The sequence below is a fragment of the Colletotrichum godetiae genome (genome assembly GCF_030913485.1).
Source record: "Colletotrichum godetiae strain CBS 193.32 chromosome Unknown BDP55scaffold_70, whole genome shotgun sequence".
NCBI classification, from domain to species: Eukaryota; Fungi; Ascomycota; class Sordariomycetes; order Glomerellales; family Glomerellaceae; genus Colletotrichum; species Colletotrichum godetiae.
In genome coordinates this window covers 181,608-205,222 of record NW_026851318.1, presented here as the reverse complement: position 1 = coordinate 205,222, position 23,615 = coordinate 181,608, and the positions used below count along the sequence as shown (strand labels likewise).

The following is a 23,615-nucleotide window of genomic DNA, read 5'->3' as shown; positions in this document are numbered from 1 at the left end:
CGTTTGGGAAGGCCAGGTGTATGGAACCCGTGATCCATGTGATCAATTCTGCCCGTTTCCCTTGGAGTTGCATGCAAAGTCAAAAGTTTCCCAGCTCGCAGACCTGGACTACCAAGTCAAATTTCATCGGACTTACAACATACTACTGAGTATTCGTGTTCGGCGACGAGCCAACTTTGAGGGGTCAGCATGAATCATTTGGAGAGCATTCAAGCGATTACTTTTTGACATCCAACTAACTCAATGCCGAGTTCATGCAACATGATCTCATAGTCACGAGTGATACCTCAATAATGTTTGTAAGCTTAACTCAGTTGACCAATTTTCTTTCAGGAACCTATGCCCGTCTCGGCGTTTTACAATGCAGTCGGCTTGTGTCAAATGGTGTTCATTTGTTGACCCAAACTCCGTCACGGACATCTTTACATCCGACAGCACAACGCTGGATGGCGATGCTTATGTCGTGAACACTTGCGTTTTATGCCGAGAAACATCACATTAGTAGCATTTGCTGTGGTTGCATCTCAGTGTCAGCAGCCAAGAAGATTGCGGCTTTCTCTAAATATCGCGTTACAACGCTCGTAAAGTAGATGCTTATATTCCTCTGTGACCACACGTCAATACACTTAACTTACAGCATCAAGACATTCCAAGCAGCCAGACATGTCGTCGACCTTATGTCGCCATTCAAGCCAACGACGCGACGTGGACTAGGTTGAGCTGTGCATGCCAAGCTTGAGGACCCAACTCCATCACACTGCATAAGCGGGTGATGGACTCTTCTATTTTCAGCTGCCAATAAAGGAGGCTCGGTTCGTCAGCGCTCCTTGGTCTGGTCAGTGTCCCGTCGTGTGCCAGTGAGAAGTGGCGCGATGCTCGCTGTGGACTCATCTCGAACAACGCTGTGCATCAACAGACTAGACCACTTGTGAAGATACGGGCAGACATTCTCTGCGCAACGGTCGCAGGAGGACCTCCAAGTGAGAGAATTCCCCATACTACCTTTCCCTCGAGGCGCAGCAGTAAGCTGTCAGCACCTAAAGGATTGCGGGGGTTGGCAATGATCCGAGTTGCTGTCACCAGAAGCACATAAGCATGCCAAGTAGACTAACAGGTCGGTCAGACAACGGTGAGCTCAGCTTTACGACCTGGAAAACTCGGCAAGTGTGAGCCTGTGCGGTATCCCACCAAATCCGTCCCCATGATTCCAGAATACCGGCAACACCCCACGTGTCCCTCCACACGACCCGGCGCCGCGGGCCCGACCTTTACAGAGTCCGTGTCCGTCCGTCAAGGGGGCCCCGCCCGGCCCGGCGCGCTTGGCAGGTCCGACATAGGACCCCCGAGTCATTCGCCAAGTCTATCCCACTGGGAAGCGGGCCGAAATAGCCCCTTAAACCATGCTTAATGAGTTAACAGGCACTGTTTCCACGTTCTCTAGATCGTTATAGAAACCAGCCTGTTTCATCCGAATTGAATAGCAGTTCAATCATTGCGAAACTTGGAACGGACATGGGATGACTCAGGTATCCTTGGCTAATCTCAGGGGTAAAAAACGGGATTCAGATTCCAGATTACCGGATCGATCCAGTTTGTATACTCCGTACCAAGAATGATTTGTTATCTTGCTCGCCAAGAAGAACGTGAATCTGCAAATTGCCTATTATAGGCCTGCTAGCGACCTGCAACGAGCGTCACGGTGAACGATTTGTTTCTGATTGAATATCTTATAGCTATCTGCCGTGATCCCAAGCTGCATCACTTTGACTGGGCCCCTGAGCGCAAGCCTCGTTCTAGGCCATCAATGAGCCTCCTAGCAATGCGGGCGGGCTCTCCTGATCGACCCCTTTCCGTCTCTTCTTCGAAACTACATCGCTTAGTCCACCAGTCCAGCCACGTCTCGGCCCGCGCGCCCTCGTCTGCCCGAAGCAGCCCTACGCTGACGTCGATGACGTCTGGTCGCCAACTGTCGCGCCAGAAGACCGTCGCGCCGCATTTGGCACAAAACTCGCGAAAGACGCCAGGTGAAGATTCATACGTTTTCGCGATTCCAGCCGGTAAGTCCGAAAAGCTGAGGGGCAAGATGACGGACTGCCCGTCGTCTGGTCCGGGAACGTGGAAGAAGATATTGCAGCGGGGGACGAATGTCCAGGTTTGAATCTCAAATCCGGAGATGAGACGGCAAGACCGACAGGCACAGGTGCCAGCCAAGTATTTGGTGCCGTCACTTCGAATCCACCATTTGAGGCTGTCAGAGTTCTTCATGAACTCGTGTGAGTGCTCGACGGCAGCATACTGCAGATCAGGGAAGCCGGAGTGCGGTAGATAGCTTTCCTCGGTTGGCCGTGTGATGTGGAAGCTCACCGTACCGCAGGCGCATGAGGCAGGCAGGGAATCTTTCGGATAGATAGGTGGCATAGGAGGAAGCTTCGTCGTAGTTCTTGGTTCCACAATGACTGGGTTTGTGGGTGATTCCAACCGCCGTCCATCAATCTCGGGCAGCCACACCGAAATACCCCCGTCTTTGGTGTCGGAAACGCCGGTATGTCTTGCGTAACGCGCGTCCGCGTCAGTTTCTTCCTCAGTGCAATTCAGTAGAACGCCAGTCGCCGCTTCCCATACAGATATCCCATCTATATCTCTGCGTCTAAAGACATGGCATCCGCAGGTGTTGCAAAAGTATCTTGCCCACCCGTCAGGGCCATGGTACTCTGCCGTTCCCAGTAGCTGATGAGGTTCTCGAATGGGGAAGTATGAGGCGCAGAGAATACCCGTGGTATGTCGATCAACGTCGCCGTGGTTGATGGACAGGTCCACAGCCTCTCCATGAGTAACCGTAGGTTGTAATCGCTGCGAGACAGCGCCGCAGAGGCAAGAGATATTGAATGTGTATGGCGACATGGCGGCTTGACTTGTTGTTTTTAGGCATCAGGGTAGGAGGTGATGTTCATAGAAATACTCGAGTTCTTCGCACCACGATCGAGTCGCTCCAGTGAGTACCTTAGTACCACAGGCTGTCAACAGATTCCGGATGACGCTTCCCCGCATCCGCTTGGGGCATCAGATAACGGCCCGGCCAACCGGATACCGAGCCACACCCCCCCCCGATAGCGGAGAATATCCCGAAGTTTCGGCGAATATCGACTACTCGACCCCGCAAACGCCGGAGCCCTGCGTCGATCTAGGGCGTGTCTAAGGCGCGTTCGGGGCCGGACGCGATCAAGTTGCGGAATATCGGGAAGACTTTCTAGTAAACCCTGCGCTATCCTGGATCAAACATTTAAATCCAGGCGGGTCTGATGCGAAAGGCGCGGAATATCGCTTGGCGGTGACAAGACTATCTTCTCTGGGTGCTCATGACATTTTCGATGAACGGCGACAGTCCGGAAACTTCGAACTTGAGCCCGATAACGCCGTCTAAAGGCTGACTAACTTTGACACCGTCGTGAAAACTTAACTAGTCAGGATTGAGCTGTACGAGGAATATTTCATGTCACCCACGGGGCATGCTCGCCGTGGCCCCTTAAAAATGTCGACAGTGCGTGGTAAGGCCCATGCCCGTAACATATTGGAGGTGCGAGAAGCCTATGGAGGGGAACACTACTAATCTCGATTAGAGCTTTCCTAGAATGAGAGCTAATATATGTGACCCAAGTCCGGCTCAGCCTAACAGGGCATGGATATTTTCTTGGCTCATCGTCTCCCACCACTTATAATGTACGAACCGTGATGTTATGATGATCCGAACGAAGGAAGTTCTAAAGACATGGAAACGACTTTTTTTCTTCCAACTCAGGTATTTTATTCTAAGAACGAGGGGAGGAACTACGGAGGTGAGATTATGGAGATTACAGACCAAAATTTATCGTCCTCATGAGATCCGAGTTAAGGAATTCCTCTTGAAATGACTTTACTTCTATGCGCAATCCCGTTATGTATCTTGACGTTGCCTCGCCGATCTTACCATGTGGCATGGGCCTTCATGCAAGCCCATCTTGCCTGCACGTGCACTAATGGGCCTTGAAGGCTTAGCCAAGTCACTGCGGCGGAAACCAGAGAACCTAGGTACTTACGCAGCTAAGGGTTGACGAAGATCAAAACTCTCTAAAAACCATTCACGGTGTTTCCGTCGCTCTTTTACCTTCTAGAACCGACTTAAGCCGACAGTTTACAGCTCAGGTTGGCCGCAACGTGAGCCCTGAACGAACCATTGTGGTGGTGAGCCGAGCAAGTGGGGCATGGAACCTACAACAGGCAACGATTGAAGTCTTGCACCATCGGCTTGACGATGACGTGCTTATTAGAGTAACACAAAGGATCAGAAGTCGTCCGACAATTGACTTGATACGTTGGTTTCTGGTGGATGCTTCGTCTCTTATCGGAATTAGGTGGATGTTGTCGGTGAAAAGTTTTAGTATTCACACCACGCGTATGGGTCTGCCCAGCTATGAGTAGCTAGACGTAGCCGATGATGTGCTCAAGAACGCTCGTGATACTGCATAAGTATGCAAGTGATAAGAGCGAGGAGTTTTCCATGCAGTTTTGCTTTGCTGTTGTCGAAACAGGTATCCTCCGTCGCTTCGATCCTGCCTCGCCGCTAATTGCGAGTCGACATATTTCGCCTTGCCATCTTATAGCCCAACAAGTGAGACCATGGCTGACCCTGACGTTAAAGTAGTCACAAAGCCGCCAGTCACGGGTACTGTCTCCGACTCGGACGAACGCTCCGCATCGAATGCATCCATCTCGGCCCCGACAGGGGTGGCCCACCCGGAAGAAGCTACGAAGAGCCTACCGAAGACCGGCGCCGATGCCGCCCTCGACCTTCTCAACGAGACAGGGCCATTAGGCCGCACTGTCGATCCAGAGCTCAATCAAAGACTCAAGCGCCGTATCGATACCCACATCATGCCGTTGATCTGTATCGTGTATTTCTTGCAATACATCGACAAGACGGCCATCTCTTACGCCAGCGTCACAGGCATCCAGCAATCAACCGGTCTTCGCGGAAACCAGTTCAACTGGGTTGCCTCCATCTTTTTCTTCGGTCAGCTCGCTTTTGAGTTCCCAACTATCCGACTCATCCAGATGTTTCCCCTAGCCAAGTACACCTCCATCAACATCATCCTATGGGGTGTCGTCCTAGCCTGTCTCGCGGCATGCAAGAATTACGCTGGTCTCCTTATCTGCCGATTCCTCTTAGGAGCGTTTGAAGCGGCTGTAGTGCCTGCTTGGGTTCTCTTCACCTCGCAGTGGTACACAAAGCAGGAGCAGGCATTCCGCGTTGGAATCTGGTTCTCTGTCTGTGGTGCAGCTCAGATGTTTGGCGGCTTTTTTGCATACGGCGTTGCAACGCATGTCGGAAAGGATCCAAGTGCGGCCTTGAGGGGCTGGCAAGTGATCTTCTTGTTTCTCGGCCTGCTGACCGCACTTGTTGGCATCGCGTTCTTCTTCATCATGCCTGACTCACCGGCAACTGCAAAATTTCTGTCTCAAGAAGAGAAGGCAACACATCTTGAGCGAATTCGAGATAACGAGCAAGGCATTGGTTCACAGGAGTTCAAATGGAAACACGTGAAAGAGGCATTGCTTGACGTCATGACCTGGCTGTACGCCTTCTGGATCTTCGCGGCCAACATTCCCAACTCCATTGCGACCAGCTTTGGGAATATTCTGGTGCGAGGTATGGGATACACGAGCGAGGAGTCTCTCCTTCTTGTCACCCCTCTCGGTGCCTACGAGATCGTAGCGTTGATCGGCCTGACTTGGCTGGCAATGAAGACGAGACAGCGGCTTTACTGGTGCATTGCCGGCCACATCCCTGCCATTATCGGTGCCATTCTCATGGCGACGACTTCGAAAGTTCCCGCCTTGATCGGATACTACACTTCAGGAGGTATTCCGATCGGATGGACAACTATTCTGGGGCTCCAGAGTACCAATGTTGCAGGTTCCACCAAGAAAGTCACCGTCGCATGCATTGGCACCATCGCATACACGATCGGTAACATCATTTCTCCTCAGACCTTCCAGGCCCGTGATGCACCGAGATACCTCCCCGCTAAGATATCGATTTGCATCATTTACTTCTTGGTCACTGTTGACTTGTTTTTGATGCGCTGGGTGCTGGAAAGAAGAAACAAGAAGCGTGATGCCGAGAAGGCTGCCTTGGGAGATGCGTATATGGTGGAGGAGAACCACGAGTTCTGGGACTTGACAGATCTTGAGAACAAGGAGTTCAGATATGAATTGTAAGATAGAATTTTATGAGAACTAGTGATCCCGTATTGTAGCAATAGACAGACCCAGCTTCACATCTTCAATCTTGTTTTCGTGATCTCTACCCGACGTGATTGATATCCTGACTAAGTAGTATACGGCATGATTGTCGCCGATGTTTTAGATGATACACATAAACTGTTTCGTCTCGTAGCCCACCCCTCGACTTCGCGGTATTTCTTAATCGAAATGCCTTCCTGGTCTTCCATGTGCGGAACCGTTGTTTGGACTAGCTCAGGTCGAATCACTTGACGTTGGCTATTTGACTCTGGGTGGAAACTTCAACATATCTGTGACGCGGAATTAGTAAAATGACAGACTGTGTTGGTACACAAAGCAGATGTGGAGTATTTATACCGACCTGAAGTCTATATGACTGGCTCTTGTGGCGGATTTATGTTCTTGACGTTCAAATGCTGATGAAGTCATCTTGGTAGCCGGAGGAGCCCTCGTAACTCTGATGGTTTGCTTGAACGCAAGTCAAAGGCAAGTTTGGCCCTAGCTTTTGTGCTGACATCTTTGTCTGGACGATTATACGGCAGCCGTCTTCGTTAGAGTTGCTATTCCTACTAAGACTCATTGATTCTGTTTCATCCTTCAGTGCAGTGCCGTCAAGTGATTGTGTTGATGGTGGTGACGAATGTAGTATTATTCGCGAATGACTTGGCTTTAGTCGTTGGGATGTCTTCCAGCTGATGGCAGTCGCACTGCTTCATCCGTGTGAATGCCAAAAGCTTTTCCAGAACCGCAAATTCAACTTTCAGCTTGATACTGTATACGATGGGCTTGCTGGTTGTCTGGAAGACGAAGTAACCCATGTACTCCAGGATAACGAGACCAGTGTCGAGAAGGAACACCAAGACAAACATGCTGACCATGAAGCTGAGCAGAACTTTGGCCTCTTGTGCTTTGAATTCGAAGAGGCTTTTAAAGTTTCGAAATCCAGCCCTGACGAAGATTCCAGTGATGATCATTTCTTGTAGAGTGAACACCATCAAAGATGCCTTTTCGAAGATCTTGAAGCGATTGTCCCAAACTGGATTATTGCCTGCCCAGACTCCAGCGAAGAGGATCGTTTGCGGGATGTGAACGCAGAAGAAAGACGTCATTATCATCGCTAACACCAGCCGAATCGTAATACGATTGTAGACGACGAGATGCAGTCGTGACCATAGGACGACGGACTGGCCGGTGACCATGCAATACCAGCCAACGTGGGCGAATATCCCCGGTATCACCGTTCTTGTAGGTTGCATAAACCGACCCAAGCCGCCACACGCATGTAGTAGGATGCCGGTATTTGCGACGAGCATGCTCCAGAAATATCGTCCGCTTCGTCGTCGAAATCTCGTGAAGATAAGAACGTATAACTCGAAGGCATTATAGATGCCAGCCGTCGCTAAGCAGGTAATCGCGATTGCCTCCTCTGTGGACAGGTTCTGACCTATCGCTCCTTTGACCTGCGCCATAGCCCAAGCCGAGGGGGCCAGAGAGGCCGGCTTCGTTGCTCGAAGTCGTACACCGGTCGACGGGAGGTTGTCACTTTGACTCTGTGATAGTAACCGTCACCCTTAGTATAAACCCAATGGAATGGCGATATTGGAGCAAGCGGGGCCGACAAAGTCCGAGAAAGACGACATAAAGGCCGGACCGAGATGGTTTTGATGTGTTTCACGGAATGCTATCATGGGGGAAATTTGGCTGTACCCGACCTGCTCGCAACAGCAAGGTTCGCCCGATCGAGTCGTTGAAACATCTTACCGTTTTGCCAAGATAACTTATAGGCACACTCGGGATCGAACTCTCGGACTCTGCTTCTCTGAATAGGTCTCAGTTCGTCTTGCTATCCGTGCAAACGACGATGAAGGGACCGAGCGGGAGGGATCGCCCTACCTATCAAGCAAAGTATACCATCTTGACATCATTCTCGCTTCCCTTTACATCGAGGCACATCAAACTCACCAAGCATTCACCGAGGTAGCTAGTCTGGGGGTTTGATTTGTTGATTGGTACACCTGGCGGTCACTGTCGAATCCTTAATCGCCTTGGCTGAGCTTTGCTGTCTCAACTTGGACATTAAACGCATGATACTTCCTCGGAGTCACTTACAGCCCGGGAAGCCTACTGATTGATCCTAGAACGCTCAATTACAGTGCACGACAATGGCAAGAGATGAGCCGGTTTAGTAAAACTCAATCCAGGAATCGTCTTGAGACTAGATGAGCCAAAAATCGTCATCTCATCCATACCACGTGGTCTCATTAGATCTAGCCGCAATTCTACTTTAGACAGTTTCGTTATCTTTAGTATCCTCTTTTGAGGCAATAATAACAACGCAGTATACAGCAAGCGCGGCAAAGAACACGAACAAGGCAGTGATTGTACTGAACCAGCCCACACCAATGCTCTGGATTGCAGGCAAACACGCAGCAGTACCCACCGCTGCAACAGCGTATCGGAAGAAGTAGTTCCCCGCTAGATTAGCATACTTTATTAGCATAGGTGATGTATGAGACCGGCGGTAGAACATGAACAAACCTATAACTTCGGCGCTCCGCCCTTTGAACACATCCAAGCAGTACGCGTTGATGCTGGGAAACGCGATGACCTGGGCGAAGCCCTGGATAAACATGCAGATGACCGGAAGAGGAATCCCACCGACTGCCTTCTCAATGGACCAGCCGTAAATGATAATACAGATAGGGATCACGGCTCCCATTGCCACGAATGAGCTTCTCAGACGGTCTTCGGAGACTCGCCTACCCCTGATTTTGATCCAGCGCTTGACGGTCAGGTCTGCCCAGCGCCCTCCGGCGTACGTACCAAAGAAGAAGCCACATCCTGGTGCGAGGAAAAAAAGCCCTGATTCGAGCGGCGACGTCAAGTGAAACCTGGGATTGATGACGTATCGGATGGGGGTGAGCAAGGCTTGCATGTTCCACACCAAAGCTGAAGCAGCCATTGCCTACGTTAGATGGTTAGGGCCACTGCGAAGATAGAGTGTACGTGATTTCTGAGTGAAGCTTACAGCCACGAAGAGTTTAGGTATCAGCAGAAGAGCAAGTACACGGAACGGGTTCGCCCAGTCCCAGACCTGCGCCACCTTCGCCTTAGTACTTAAGCCCTTCAATTCGTCGGCTCGCATCCGGTGGCTGGTTTCTGGGAGGAACGAAACTGCCAGGATTGCGGTGAGTCCAGCCAAGGCAGACTGAAACCAGAAAAGCGACCTCCAGCTGTGGAAGTTGACCATAACACCGCCAATGAATGGTCCAAAGCTCTGGCCAATGAGGGTACCATTGAGGAAGAATGCGAGTGCGGTGCCTCGCTCCGTGGGCTTGTAGATATCACTGATACAGCTGGAGCCGAGCACAAGATACGCTGTTCCCGTAAACGCCGAGAACATACGGAAGACGAAGAATGCTGCAAGGTTTGGTGACAAAGCAGTTCCTACATTAAAGGCAAAGAAAGTAGCTGCTGAGATAATGCAGCACTGTGCGGTTAGTTTTTGGTGAGCTGGTGCTACTATTTTGGGTCGAGACTTGTCAACCTACCCATTTCCGACCGTAAACTTGACTGATGGGACCCCAGAAGAGAGTGCAAATGCCCATGAATAAAACGTAGATGGCGTTGCTGATGTTGATGGTGGTTCCCGTTGTGTTGAGATCGGCTGCGATTTCGGGGATGGCAGCTAGAAGCAATAAGGAAGAGACTGTCGAGGCAATCCCACCGCATGCCACAACCGCGGTTACGAGCCTCTTCTTAGCTGGCGTGAACCTATTGTAAATGGCTTCGGTGTCTTGGCGTCTTAGGCGCGCGTCGTTATCGTCGACAGCCGGCACAATGCTGCCATTGTTCTCCGCATTAGAAGTTGTCGGTGCCAAGTCAGGGGTTTCGGGCCGGCCACCGCTACTCGGCTCCGGCTTTTCAGATTGTTCGACTTGGTCGCGGGACATGTTCGTGGGCTGCCGATGTGGGACGAGAGGCTTGGCTTCTCCGTTCGGCTATGCGGGGATGAATCTTAGAGAAGACCTGACTTGACATCTCCATAGCATGGCGCAAAGATGAATGGGGATTCCAAGTTTTTCACAGCTAGCCAGTCGAAAAACTCGGCAAAGAAACAGTATTGACCGACGGCATTGCGAAGAATCCACCCGCGGCGGGAACGTCTCGAGCGTTGCACCTGGCTTACTTTTCCGACCTCGGTGACTGGATCATCCCCCGGAATAGCCCAGTCATCCCCGCCAAATTGGTAGATGAATTGCTTGAAACAGAAGCCATCACTTCATCCCACGAATGGGATATGGCCTGGTTGAGTCCAGACTCCATTGTAAGATTCATGGGGCGCGGGGCTTAGCCGCGCGACGGAAATCTTCCGACGGGCATCTCCCAATAATTCAGCAATCGAGGCCACATGGTGGGGGTTGGCCGATGTGGCCGGGTTCGGTACCAGCACGGCAATGTTTGCGCATTTGAGGACTTTTTGCGTGGTATCCAAAGCTCCGAGATCGGCCGGCTCCGAAATGAACGGCTCGGTCGCCGAGTCCCCATCCGAGATCGGTGGCAATGACCTGGCCGGCTTGCGGTTCTCTGCCGGGCTCGGCGCCGATAACACGGAAGCCTATTTTGGAATGAGAGACGTGAACAATGATGCGTGATTGAGCCGCATCTGTATCCGCAACCTTGAAGTGAGTTTGGTAGCGCAATGGTGGGCGTCAAGCAGATGATCATCCCCAAGTTTGGCAAAGTCGGCAATAGAATCGACCCAAATTAGTAAGAATATCCTAGATATCGCAGGCAAAGGATCTATTTGGGACATGTCCTGGGCGTCTCAATACCTTCAACCTTCTAATCTTTCCCCCGAGAAGCCAGCCCTCGACTTCCAGGTGATGGGAGAGACATGATTTGCCTTCCCGGTAGTTGGTGGTGCAGGTCAGAGGTGTGCCGATAGCCGGGATGACGATGACCCGAGCAACGGAACAAGACTCAGTGCGGGGAGTGCGGCCACAACCTCTGCCCTGACTCTTCGTCATCTGAAAGCAGAGAGTTCGTTCGGGGAAACTTTCATCCTATCTGTTCTCGGCCAGCACTAACAGATGCCAATGCCCCGAGGTTGACAGGCTGCATCCTCATGCACTTACACAACTCGCACAATGATGGACAAGGGATCGGGTGCAACCAATGACACGCAAGCTCTCAATATTGACGACTACACCGCCGCGCTTGAATTGGACTTCATCACGTCCAACTTTGTCAACAACCAGCAACACGACATTACCAATTTTGGAACTGGACAAGACGGGCTTGAGCAGGATTTACAGGGTGTTGGTTATATTGAATCTCTTGGTGTTCTCAATGTTGAGTCATCTCATCAACAAGATGCCTTTGCACTTGCCCCCGCCTCGACCGCTCTTGGTGGCCAAGATGTCAGCATGGAGTTTACCCAAAGGCAACCTGTGAATAACGTTAACCAGTTCGACGAGCCTGGCGTTTTCATGTTTTCGGAAGCCTTGGGTGATGGAGAGCCTATGGGACACCTGTTCGGCAACGACCTAGGTAACAACATACCTTCACTCCAACCTTCAGATACCACAACGCCGCCGAAGATCGGAACTCGCTTCTCATCCAAATCCCTTCGTATATTGAAGACATGGCTTGCGAACAACAACCATCATCCATACCCAACTACCGAGGACATGGAGATGTTGCAGCGGCAGACTGGCCTCAGCAGACAACAGATTACCAATTGGCTGGCCAACACACGCAGACGGACACGATTCAAAGTGCCGCCCAAACGGCCGCCCTCTCCAGCGATCACTTCTTCGAGAACCATGCCCATCAACATTCCTCCAGGCTCCGGCCTTTCCGATACTCTCCAAAACTTGAACCCGATGCAGAGATGGCAGGTTTCGCCCCCAGAACATGAACCTGCGTCTGTTTCGGCAATTGCCAATGCTGTATCTGGGTTTTCGTCAGAAGGAGAGGATCTGGGCGACCGATCCTTGACAGATACCATTCCAACGCGATCATTTTATGGGCAGTCGTCTGCGAGTAGCGCAGGAACGTCGCACTCTAGCAGAAGCTCAGCGAACTCGGCGTACTCACACAACTCTCGCACGTCTCTGAGATCTCTCGAACCCCTTGGAAAGAGCGCAGTCAAGCGGAGAAGACGTCGAGCGCTGGCAAAACGCCCCGAAGCCAAAGGCACGGGAACCCTATGGCAGACCAGCAATACGTATCAATGCACGTTTTGTACGGAAACATTTAAAACCAAGCACAACTGGCAGCGTCACGAGAAGTCGTTACATCTATCCCTCGAGCGGTGGGAATGCGCCCCGACCGGCGCGACTGTACCCGACGCCAGGGGACAGCCGGTGTGTATCTTTTGCGGCGAAGCGAACCCGAGCAAGGAGCATCTAGAGAAGCACAATTACCAGGCATGCAGGGACCGCCAGCCTGAAGATCGTACCTTTTATCGAAAAGATCACCTGCAGCAACACTTGAAACTGGTTCATGATGCCAAATTCTTGAGGTGGCCTATGGGAGACTGGAAGTACGAAAGCGAGATTATACGTTCCCGGTGCGGCTTCTGCGGCCACACGATGTCCTCGTGGACAGATCGGATAGACCATTTGGCCGAGCATTTTAAAGATGGAAAGACGATGGCAGATTGGCATGGTGACTGGGGATTTGATGATAATGTCTTGAACATGGTCGAGAACTCGATGCAGCCTTGTAAGTGCTACCGGAGAAGCCAAGTATGCAAGAACTAAGCTCTAACCCATGACGCCTAGACATGATTCACATGGAACGAAACTCACCTTGGCCATTCACGACGAAACAAGGCGTCCCAGAGACACCACCAAATGCGTACGAGCTGATCAAGTTGGAGCTCGAACACTTCTCTGCCGAACACCAGAATACAAATGAGCAGATGCCCACAAACGCAGAACTTTTATATGAGAGCTGTTGCGTCATCTTTGGATGCGATTCAATCTCATTTTCCAAGAGACCTGCAACATCAACCCAAAGCTGGCTGCGAGATCTGCTTATGTCGTCCGAGGCCATCGTGCAGCAGGCGCGCGTCCGACCGATGAAGAATAACGCAAAATCACGATTTACATATCTTAGCATTAACGGCAAAGCGTGTATCTTCGAGGCCTGTGGATTAGAAGAACAACTACAGAGTTACGTGGAGATTTCGAAATTGATTGAGCCACAAATTTCGGACGAAGAATTGCAAAGGGAGGCCTGCAATATTGTCAATAGAATTGAGGTCTCTTCGCCCAACCCGTCAGAGACCTTTATGAACTTTTTGTTCAGTCTCATCAACGGATCCTCCCACTGGCTGGCTGCGTTTCGTCACAGAATTGGACTGTCACCATCGGAGGCTTCAAGTGCTCTCCCTCCATCCAGCACATCTAATGCCATTTTTGGCGCCATCCCAGCTGAGCCCGGTCTCGAATTCTCAGCTGCAAACCTTTCCTCGGGAAGCACACCTGATCCGTCACAAGCGAACGCCGCCGGTGGCAACGCAGGCGAGATCAGCAAAGTGTACTCGACCTCCACGTTCTTCGTCAACGACGACAACTGCTACAGGAAACTGATGAAGGAGCTCACTCGTTTCGTGACGATTACTACATCACCACGCAATCCAAACAGGCGGATCCCCACCGACGCCGAGCTCCAGCATCAGGCAAGGTGGATTTCCTTCGAAGAGTAAGAATTCCCAACGGTCATTTGGAAAAGACTTACAGCTAACGATAGCAAAGTGACGATCCTTGGAATCAGACACCAGCGGACAACCCAGACTGGCTTCGTGACTTCAAGCGAGAGATGGGCATTCTTGACGATATTCCAGTGCCAAGTCATCCATGAACGAGATTTTCATCTGGAGCGTAGCCGCAACAAACAAGCCAATGGTCCAATGGGGCTGGTTCCTGTATGTTGCAAGACTTGTACTTTGCAAATTTGGAAGACGCCCGAGGCGCAGTAGCGCAAATGAGCTTGCAGTACTCCGTAAAAGTATTCTAGTTGCCAAGACGCATGAACATGATGACTCGAGATACTTCAAACCAAAAGATTTTCTTCTCTCTGTCAGCTCAGCGATGTCGGCCAGATCCCCGCACACCCTTCAGTGTGGGCGCATTTGAATTACAATTAAGGCGTAGGGAGCAATTGACATGTATTTTATGGGTCCTGTCATACTCCCATGCAAAGGGGCTAATACATCCCATCGGTAGCACCACCGCCCTAAGGCGTGAACCTAGTCACATTAGAAAAAGCCATCGCGCCCTCTAGGCGAAGTGATCTGATGATGTAGAGTACTGTAGTAAGAACTGTGTTATCCATCACCTGTTGGTTTGTCCCGATGACAAGGCGTCTTTCTTGGTTCCGAGAACTGCCTTCGTTGAACCCAAGGTAAAAGATTAGATCTCTTGAAGGTCATTTTTATCTCGGTTTAATTTCTAACCTTCAACGATCTTCAATCCCCAGAGGGCCAAAATTCGGACGATGCGTGTCGGCTTCTTAGGTTTAGGGTTCATGGGCACACCCATGGCCCTGAATCTCGCCCGCAAATTCCCATTGACCGTCTGGAACCGAAGTTCCTCCAAATACACGGCGCTCATACAAGCTGGTGCTAAGATTGGCAATACCCCGGCGGCAGTGGCTCAGGAATCTGATGTCATTTTCACCATGCTTTTCGATGGCCCGGCGTTAACCTCGATTCTCAACGACGACTTTACAGCGGCACTACGCGGTAAAACCTTGATAAACACGAGCTCAATCACTGTGGAAGTCAGCAAACACGTTGCGGAGCAAGTCCAAAGAGCGGGAAGCAACTTTATCGAAATGCCAGTCAGCGGCAGCAGGGTCCCGGCAGAGCAAGGCACATTAGTGGGTCTCATGGCCGGTGATCCGGCCGTCACGGAGAGAATGCGGGCGGTGGTGGAGCCGCTCACCTCCGCTACCGTGTACTGCGGACCAATCGGTTCCGGACTCAAGACCAAGTACGCGGTCAATCTCTACCTCAACAGCATGACGGTCGCTCTTGCAGAGTCATTCAGTCTTGCACGGGCGCAGGGCCTCGATCTCGATGCTTTCGGACAAGTACTCGACGCCGGGCCGATGGCTTCTGCGTATTCGAAAATCAAAGTCGCTAAGATTGTCAATAGAAACTGGAATCCACAAGCGTCTATGAAGGACTGCTATAATAGCATGCAACTCATTACAGAAGCTGCGAGGCTGGCGAATGTAGAGTCGCCTCTTGCAGAGTTGTGCCATTCGATCTACGGACAGGCGAACGTGGCCGGGCTGAGCGAGGAGGACATGATTGCGGTGTACAAAGTCTTCCAACCTTCATAAGAAACATGTGAGGGGCCCTTTACATCGTTTGAACAGAGGATGCACTGGTCTCTGTGTATGTTCATAACTACTGGTGGCGTGGTCTGGCCAGTCGCGTACATGTTCTGCGCTATGATAGTTTAATCCACGCTTATTATCATGTTGGCTTCCCATGCGCGTCTCCGAAAGTGACCGTACTTTACTGATGTTGTCCCCCAACAGGCTTCAGGGCAATATGCTTATTCCACTCCGCGCCTTTGCATGAATCTCGTGTGATGCAAGGACCCAGCGTTGCTCTCAGAGCAGTTGGAGCTAAGATCGCTGTACCTCCAATACATGAACGGGAGAAAACCTCTTGGGGATACCGGTCGGAACCCCTGTAGCCTGTGCCGCAGCGACTACGCCGTAGTGTCTCGTACATTTCACACTCCTGCATCAAGACTCATCACAGACCAATAACAACTTGAAAATAGAGGAAACATTCCAAGTTCCCAACAACTGATATGGTGTGTGCTCGGCTGTTGAGATCTGGGTATTTCCAAAGTTCCTTCAGTCAACGGATACTACCGACAACAAGCACGAACAATAGGGGAAAGACAAAACCAAGGAACCGACAGTATGCCATCGCGCATTGAGGCAGCAACTGTCGTCGATAACGAAGACCAGTTTCACGAGTCAAAAACATACAGCATCTATTCTTCCGCAACCTCGGTCTCTTCTAGCATTCTCGAATATAGCCAACTGCACGGCCGAACGTATCCAAAGCGGCACAATAGGAGAATACTGAGCCCGAAACGACCAAATACAGAATGAGGGTCTTGACTTAATCTATACGGCGCTTTTGATGCTTCTCAAAAATCCTCTGTCTTTCATTCCCATAGATGGCAACGATGGGCCTAAGCGGAACCGGGATTTGGGCCATCGATCTTGGGGATCAGTGCCCAAAGTTTAAAGTCGTCGGCACTGACCTGAGCCCCATCCAGCCGGGCTGGGTCCCGTCGAACGTCGAGTTTATCCTAGATTACTATACTCTGAACTAGACTGAGCCGAAAATTCACTGTGATTCATGCTGAGGTCTCTCTACGGAAGCATCCCTAATTAGCGGACGGTGTATACCAAAGCATTCAGTCACCTCAAGCCGGGAGGCTAATTCAGAGCACTGAGATAGAAGTCAGGATTAGGCCTAATCATAACGACTTCGCGAGCGACCGACCACATGTTAAATCGCTGGGCCGACAGGATCTACGAAGCCGGCGAGAAATGGGTCGAACTTTCAAGACTTGTCAGGGTCACAACCTCAAGACAAACCGGATTCGTCAAAATCGTGGAGTAGAAAGACAAAACACCTCTGCATGGGTGGCCCGGTCACTCAAAATTGCGGGAAGCTTGAAAATTATTCCAGATCGTCTTCGATAAAAGCCTGCATGGTTTTGGCATGCATCTCTTTACACAGGTCCTGGGATTGACGCGCGAAGGGGTAGAGGTGTGATTGCGGATATGCGTAAGGAGTCCAGGAAGAAATCCAACTGCCGTTGGTTCGAAGCATGAGTGCCGAGTGGTGTGGATTTGTCATCTATGGGCTAGGGACCTGACTTTTTGTAGGACAATTGTGTATGGAGGGAAGCTACAAGGAAATTAAATCTCTGAATGTCATGGATATGCCTCGGGACCATATCCGGTGTATAACCCACATGTTCAGTGGCTTTGGAGACAGTCAAGATGTGAGAGCTCGGGTCATGGGCCGAGAGACATTGTTGTCGTCGGTTTTGAGCGAAAAGCCTAGGGAAGCGGCAGTTTGCGACCAGCCCACCCAGAGAACATACGTAAAGTAAAGTAAGGTAACCAGCTCACCAAGCCGCTCAATTCAATGACTCCACCTTCTTGAAATCTGACTCAATTCGTTTGATCAATTAGACGACACACTGATGTCGGTTGCCGTCGGCTGTCGACGGAATACATGGGGGTCTCGGAAGCTACCTCACCTTGCCCAGGCAATCCTCCTTGAGTCTGTTTGGAGACCGGCACATTCACAGGACAGGTCAAAGTTCATGGTCATGTTCATGGCGGGGTAACGGGAGAAAGACCGCTCAAGATGACGTAGACAGACCGTAGGAACGGTCTATACTGCATCCATGAATTGGGTATTCTCTTCTTCCTTCTGAAACAAGGTCTCTCAACAATGAGATGGCCAGGTGCCAAAGATCAACTGCAATCAATCAGCAATGGCAGACAACGAACCAGAAGCAGTTCAAGTGCATATCTCATCTGATGGGATCACCACAATAACCATCAACCGAGAGCATCGAAGGAATGCAATCGATGGACCAACTGCACGCAAACTCACAGATGCTTTCCTGACCTTTGAGAATGACCCTACCCAGAAGGTTTGCGTCTTCTATGGAGCGCATGGTACTTTCTGCGCTGGCTTCGATCTCCACGAAGTCGCACAGTATGGGCATGGGTCTAGAGACAGCAGCTACAAAGGACCCATCATCGACGACAGTCACCGAGTCTCAGGCCGCAACATTGGGCCCATCGGGCCATCACGAATGCGAATCAAAAAGCCAGTAATCAGCGCTGTATCAGGGTATGCTGTCGCTGGAGGGTTAGAACTTTCCCTCCTCGGTGACATTCGAGTTGCCGAAGAGACCGCGGTCTTTGGGGTGTTCTGCCGACGATTCGGCGTCCCCCTCATCGACGGCGGCACCGTTCGTTTGCAAGCCATTGTGGGCCTCGGTCGAGCCCTCGACATGATCCTCACCGGCCGTGGAGTATCCGCGGAAGAAGCGTTGCATATGGGCCTGGCTAATCGGGTAGTGTCCAAGGGGCAGGCTCTGGCAGAGGCAACGAATATCGCACGACAACTGTTGGCATTCCCTCAAGCCTGCATGAACACCGATAGGGCGAGCTGTTATTACTCAACTTATGATGCCAGGTCATTCGAGGACGCTCTGAGCAACGAGTTTGACCAGGGGATCAAAGTGATCAACAAAGAGAGTGTCCGGGGTGCAGCGGAATTTTCCAAGGGAGCGGGAAGACATGGAAGTTTCGAAAAGGCCAAGATTTGAGGCTTGGCTAGATTAATGGCAGGCCAGAAATGAACCGGCGGGATTGCCGACATCGGAACCTGTAGACATAAGGGAGTTGGACCAGGAAGAGATGTCTGGCTGTTTTGGAGTTAGCATAGGGCGTAGAATGTCATATGGATTCCTTGTCAAGGGCGTGCTCGTTTCGTCGACTGGGGCGCTTAACGGCCCACGCATTGAGCGAGGTGAGCAATAGCCATGGAGCTGGAAGTCAAGTATGACTACCATCCATGAGAAATGTCTGAATTGTTCTTGTTGATTTGTAAGAAAGGTAGAAGAAACAGGCGATGTCGAGATTTCGGATAGTTTCAACACGCCGCTAGGATCATGGCATCCTTGCGGAGTAGTCGGCGTAATCGGCGTAGAGTCAAGCACGAAGCGAAGTCTTTGCAAACCTGTGCATACGTGGAAATAGACTAGCGAATCCAATTGTAAGTAGAGTCATACTATCGGCCTTTTCATTACAGTATTTCTACTTGCTTGGGCAGATGCCATGAATGAACTCATGTACGACTTCACCATTGAGTTTTCATCTACTAGCTTGTCCAGTTCCTTTTACTTCAACATGGCATTCAGCCAGGTTTCCTCCAGTCACCACTCCAAATCTTTGCATCACGCTGCCAAGCCTGTTGTTGCTGCATTTCCGAGAGGCAAAGTCGATCACCCGGGTATCATGCGAGAAATGGCGAGCGGTATCACGTCTATGGCAAAATTGTTCGGCATGCCTACGAGAGGGGACGTCGAAGTTCACATCGATCATCACTACACGTCAAAGATCTACTCTGCAGGATCGCAAGTCAACGGGACTGTCCAGATCAGTCCACAGCGAGATATAGCTTTCAGCTTCGTTGAAATCAATCTCTTGGGAAAAGCCAACGTTCGGCGGGAAGATGTCCACGTCATGACCGAAACGACACATCTGCTCCTTAAGTTGCACATGCCTGTACCCGAATTAGCTTACCCACCAACGAGGGTTTTCAAACGTGGACAGATCTATTCTATACCATTCCGATTCATCGTCCCCCACCAACTTACAAGCAATGTTTGCCAATACGAAGTCCAAACGGAAGCAGTCCGTAGCCACCACCTCCGCCTGCCGTCGTCCTTGACCGGATTCGACAAGGATGATCTTACTACAAACATTACAAAGATCCAATACAGCATAAGGGCCAGAGTTTTCAACATCGAAGACGGTACTCCTGAGGTGCCACTGGAACCGATCCTTGAGTCTGAGCATCCCATCAGCATCCTCGCACCATGCCCCGAAGACCCGCCTCTCATCATCGACGAGCACGACCTTCACTACGTTTTGAAAGAAACCACCTCAGTCAGAAAGAATATGTTCTCCATGCCCACAGGCCAAATCACGATCGAGTCATCCCAGCCACAGGCAATACGTTTGAGTCTGGATGGACACGCAGCATCGAGCTCGTCGGCTTACATCAACATTGCTTTCCGCCCTGCCGCTCCAGATATGCTTCCACCGCAGCTCAAGATAAAATCAACAAGGATATTGGCACAAACCTGGGCTTCTCCACGACCTGCGCCAAGCTTTCCCAATGTCGGCGGTAATCGAGACGCAATCACACTATCTACACCTGCCATAATCGACTCTACAAAAACCACCCCTTGGATTCAGCACGTGCATATTTCAGATGACGAGGTATCAGAAAAAAAAGCTGGAGGGTCCAGAGGGTCGAGAGACATCACGGTAGTACGCAACAGCAGCAGCCTGAACAAGAGCGTACCTATCACTCATACCTGTTCAACGCAAGTTGACTTTGAACTTCCGACATCAAGTCACGTATTTCCCCCAACCTTTCACTCCTGCTTGATCTCGCGGACGTATACTCTCGAGATCAAAATGGCGGCGGGAGGAACCGAGCTCTCTCTACTGCTGCCTATTCAGATCTTCATGGACCAAGAAGACGAATACTCTCGGACGTCTTTAGGGGCGGAGTTGCCTAGCTGGGATGATGTTAGAGGCGAAGCTGTCTATGCACGTATGAGAGAGCATCGTCGAGCGCTGTGAAGAAACCCGTGAATCGGACAAGATCGATGAGGGGTGCTTTGCGTCTGGAAACACAGTAGTCGTAGCGAGTCTGGTATTTCGGAGTTTAGAATCAAGGGACGAAAATTATGGTGCACATCGGAAATTTGACACAACAGGAGGTCTAATAGTTGCTTCGGGCCACCTACGTAGGCACGACGCACAGCATTCGAGACATAAGAAGCGATCGACACGTCGAAAGGGCCAAAGTTTAAAAACAAATAGTCCATAGGTTTCATTTACATACGCTGTATTAATATCTTGTACACGACTATGCCGAGTCCTGTAGTCTGTTCCTATCCTGATACTCCTGAGCCACTCATGATTCGTTACCACTGCGTTTACCTTTTCAATCATACAGTACCTTTCCTGCGCTTGAGCTCGATCTTTGCGTCAACGGGCGGGACTACAGTTACGCCAACCCATTGGTGCTTAGGTCTCTCGGCCAGTGGCTTGACGTCATAATTGAGGAACAAATTGGCGACAACCATCTTCAGCTCGTGAGCGACGAAGAAGCGGCCGGGACTACAAGTCGTTAATTCCATGACAATAGCAGAAACCTAAGAGAGATAGTAGCCAGTTGCTTACCATGCGTGTCTTCCATGTCCGAAAGGCAGATGAGCATCACTTGTTGTAACCATGCCAAGATTCTTTAACCTCAATCCCTCATCCAAGTTGCGTTCTGACTGTGGCTTCGCCTCGTATTCTTCCCTCTGCCTGCTCGTCCGGAACGCATCATACTCCCTCGCGTTGGCGTTCAGTTCATCGTCGTGGTGAAGACCTTCGAGATTCACGGTGAGGAACGTGCCTCTTGGTAGATGCCACCCCTCCTGCTCATTGGTGATTCCCTCCTTGGCGATAACCTTGCGCTCCATCAGAGTACAGCTGAAATTGCTGAGCCTCTGGCTCTCTCGGATTGCGCTGTCGAGGCGATATAGCCGTGAAAGTCCATTCTTTGTCCAGCGGCCGCCCTCCTCGCGAAGAACGCGCTCTGCTTCTTCCCGGATACCTTCGATATAGCCCTTCGCCGGGTCAGAGCTCAACAAGTCCAGGACTATGCTGTGACCCGTAATGACGGTCGTGTGAATGGCGGCGAATTGGATCGGCAGAAGTCGCTTCGAGATCACGTAGGGATCGAGTTCGAAGAACTTCCTCTCGGATTTGGCCATGCGGATGTCCCAGGTGATGAAGTCTTCGGGCGCGATCCAGCTCTCATACGCCGGATCGCCCGCCTCTTTCTTTGCCATGTCGTCGAGTCGTTTCCTGATCACCGGCAAGCTGTGCTTGGAGGCTTTGCGCCATAGCCACCAGTTGGGTAATGCGATCAAAGGCCCAAGGATGGGAAGGATGGTCTGGGGAACCATGTGCAGCGCAAAACAGTTGAGAATGACCTGATCGACAAACGAAACCATGGCCTTGCAGAACTCTTTGGTGCGGCACACGCCCTCTCCCACAAGCATCCGGTTCGTGACGGGCGGCACAATTGTCAACCAGGCGTCCCAGAGATTCAGGGTCTTCCAATCCTGGGTATCTGTGCCAAAGGCCTCGTCCACGGCGACGGATACCTCTTCTTCAATCGCGGGGATCAGGGTGCTGAGGTGGCGCGCCAGGCTCTTGTGGATTACCAGAGTATGCCACACATCGTCGGCGTACACCTTTCCAAGAAAATTATAATCGCTATAGAGGACGTCGTTATGCGCTTCGTGAGCGGAAACCACCGAGTCCGGGTATTCGAGGAGCCATTTCGTAAGGGATTGTGGAAGGATGATGTCGGGTGCTCGGCTTGCGGCAGCGGGGACCACGAATGCGCGATTCTGCTTGTTGTACTACATTGTCGCATACCAAATCAGTGTCTGTTCTAGCCTTGCCAACTTCACACGCTGGGGGATAATCACATACCTTCTTGTAGCCCTCAATGACCCAGTCTCGATAGCGAAACATGTAGTAGTAGAAGTTCTTGAAGCGTGCCACGGTGCCCTTCCCATAGCCCACGACGGGAATGTTCTCTGGGTATGTGGGCTTCCATGTATGATCGAGGATAAGCAGACCAACAAAAACGAGGAAAAGCGAGCCGAAGACGCGCCCAGGCGTCAGCGACTCAGTGATTTGGGCGTGAAGACTGCCCGCCATGATCACGTAGTGTACAGTAGAGCTATCGTTTTCTGGACATCGTCGTCTCTGAACTTCAGAGAAAGAAATGTGAGATCAACACAGAGTACGGGAGTGACACGGAGTTGTGTAGGTGGAACTTCGGACCTTAGTAACAGACCGCTCAGGAGTCGACTATTGGTAATGCTGGTTTGGGCTTCAGGTCATGACGCGCTGGCTGCATTGGCGGCTAGGCTAGAGCCTGTCATTCGAACGGGACTTTGAGCTGCCGGCATGTTACAACAGCTCTACTCTAATCAGGTAGTAACGTTCGTTTTCAGCTGCTTTCAATAGTCCTCAACAACATCCCCCCCCCCCTCCAAAAAGTTCCTTATGCCCCTCGCTGGGCCCCATTGCTCCCCACAAGAGCTCTTGATTGGAACTTTGGGAGCACGCCTGTTGGATCTTGCATGCTTAAGCGAGGCACGCTGTGACCTGTTTCAGGTACGTGCCGTCTCATATATGCTCTCGGCCGCGAGGTGCCCTAACACATTTCAACCGAATCCACAGCCAAGGCCTGTTAGCGCAGGTTCATGGAGGGGTGGAAGGGCATATGCAGGGTATTGCTTCCTCATGTCTCGAACCTTGCTTAGAATGGCCAGGTATCTGGATGGTCTCCGCCGTCGCACTCGCATTGGTTGTGGGCAAAGGAGTTGAAAAGACATAAAGTCATCCTTCACACAAACTGAGAAGTGGTAAATATCGAACGA

At 51.1% G+C, this 23,615-nt stretch overlaps 9 protein-coding genes across 9 annotated transcripts; 5 read left to right on the top strand and 4 right to left on the bottom strand.

Moving 5' to 3' along the window:
• Positions 1 to 1,584: 1,584 nt before the first annotated feature.
• BDP55DRAFT_681940 (glutathione-dependent formaldehyde-activating enzyme) lies at positions 1,585 to 3,022 on the bottom strand. Its single transcript, XM_060576240.1, has one exon. The coding sequence runs from the start codon at positions 2,899 to 2,901 to the stop codon at positions 1,759 to 1,761; it is 1,143 nt and encodes a 380-aa protein (XP_060423477.1). The 5' UTR covers positions 2,902 to 3,022; the 3' UTR covers positions 1,585 to 1,758.
• A 1,496-nt stretch (positions 3,023 to 4,518) lies between these two features.
• On the top strand, positions 4,519 to 6,312 carry BDP55DRAFT_681938 (major facilitator superfamily transporter). The gene has a single exon (XM_060576239.1). It carries the CDS (start codon positions 4,654 to 4,656, stop codon positions 6,253 to 6,255), a length of 1,602 nt encoding a protein of 533 aa, XP_060423476.1. The 5' UTR covers positions 4,519 to 4,653; the 3' UTR covers positions 6,256 to 6,312.
• Positions 6,313 to 6,890: 578 nt separating this feature from the next.
• Positions 6,891 to 7,748, bottom strand: BDP55DRAFT_698245 (uncharacterized protein; the record flags this gene model as incomplete). Its single annotated transcript, XM_060577767.1, has 1 exon — positions 6,891 to 7,748. One exon carries the CDS (start codon positions 7,746 to 7,748, stop codon positions 6,891 to 6,893), a length of 858 nt encoding a protein of 285 aa, XP_060423475.1.
• A 727-nt stretch (positions 7,749 to 8,475) lies between these two features.
• Positions 8,476 to 10,714, bottom strand: BDP55DRAFT_681936 (major facilitator superfamily transporter). The gene is made up of 4 exons (XM_060576238.1): positions 9,831 to 10,714; positions 9,308 to 9,769; positions 8,818 to 9,244; positions 8,476 to 8,754 (listed from the first exon to the last, which is right to left on the bottom strand). Exons 1-4 carry the CDS (start codon positions 10,230 to 10,232, stop codon positions 8,564 to 8,566), a joined length of 1,482 nt encoding a protein of 493 aa, XP_060423474.1. The 5' UTR covers positions 10,233 to 10,714; the 3' UTR covers positions 8,476 to 8,563.
• A 715-nt stretch (positions 10,715 to 11,429) lies between these two features.
• BDP55DRAFT_733951 (homeobox and C2H2 transcription factor) lies at positions 11,430 to 14,154 on the top strand (the record flags this gene model as incomplete). Its single annotated transcript, XM_060580157.1, has 3 exons — positions 11,430 to 13,011; positions 13,071 to 13,995; positions 14,049 to 14,154. The coding sequence occupies 3 exons, from the start codon at positions 11,430 to 11,432 to the stop codon at positions 14,152 to 14,154; spliced, it is 2,613 nt and encodes an 870-aa protein (XP_060423473.1).
• A 636-nt stretch (positions 14,155 to 14,790) lies between these two features.
• BDP55DRAFT_564746 (uncharacterized protein) lies at positions 14,791 to 15,642 on the top strand (the record flags this gene model as incomplete). Its single annotated transcript, XM_060570356.1, has 1 exon — positions 14,791 to 15,642. One exon carries the CDS (start codon positions 14,791 to 14,793, stop codon positions 15,640 to 15,642), a length of 852 nt encoding a protein of 283 aa, XP_060423472.1.
• Positions 15,643 to 17,439: 1,797 nt separating this feature from the next.
• BDP55DRAFT_681931 (ClpP/crotonase-like domain-containing protein) lies at positions 17,440 to 19,131 on the top strand. The gene has a single exon (XM_060576237.1). The coding sequence runs from the start codon at positions 17,844 to 17,846 to the stop codon at positions 18,687 to 18,689; it is 846 nt and encodes a 281-aa protein (XP_060423471.1). The 5' UTR covers positions 17,440 to 17,843; the 3' UTR covers positions 18,690 to 19,131.
• Positions 19,113 to 20,758, top strand: BDP55DRAFT_681929 (uncharacterized protein). Its single transcript, XM_060576236.1, has one exon. The coding sequence runs from the start codon at positions 19,201 to 19,203 to the stop codon at positions 20,737 to 20,739; it is 1,539 nt and encodes a 512-aa protein (XP_060423470.1). The 5' UTR covers positions 19,113 to 19,200; the 3' UTR covers positions 20,740 to 20,758.
• Positions 20,759 to 21,110: 352 nt separating this feature from the next.
• On the bottom strand, positions 21,111 to 22,887 carry BDP55DRAFT_637661 (cytochrome P450; the record flags this gene model as incomplete). Its single annotated transcript, XM_060573009.1, has 3 exons — positions 21,111 to 21,282; positions 21,346 to 22,583; positions 22,657 to 22,887. 3 exons carry the CDS (start codon positions 22,885 to 22,887, stop codon positions 21,111 to 21,113), a joined length of 1,641 nt encoding a protein of 546 aa, XP_060423469.1.
• Between the last annotated feature and the right edge of the window lie 728 nt (positions 22,888 to 23,615).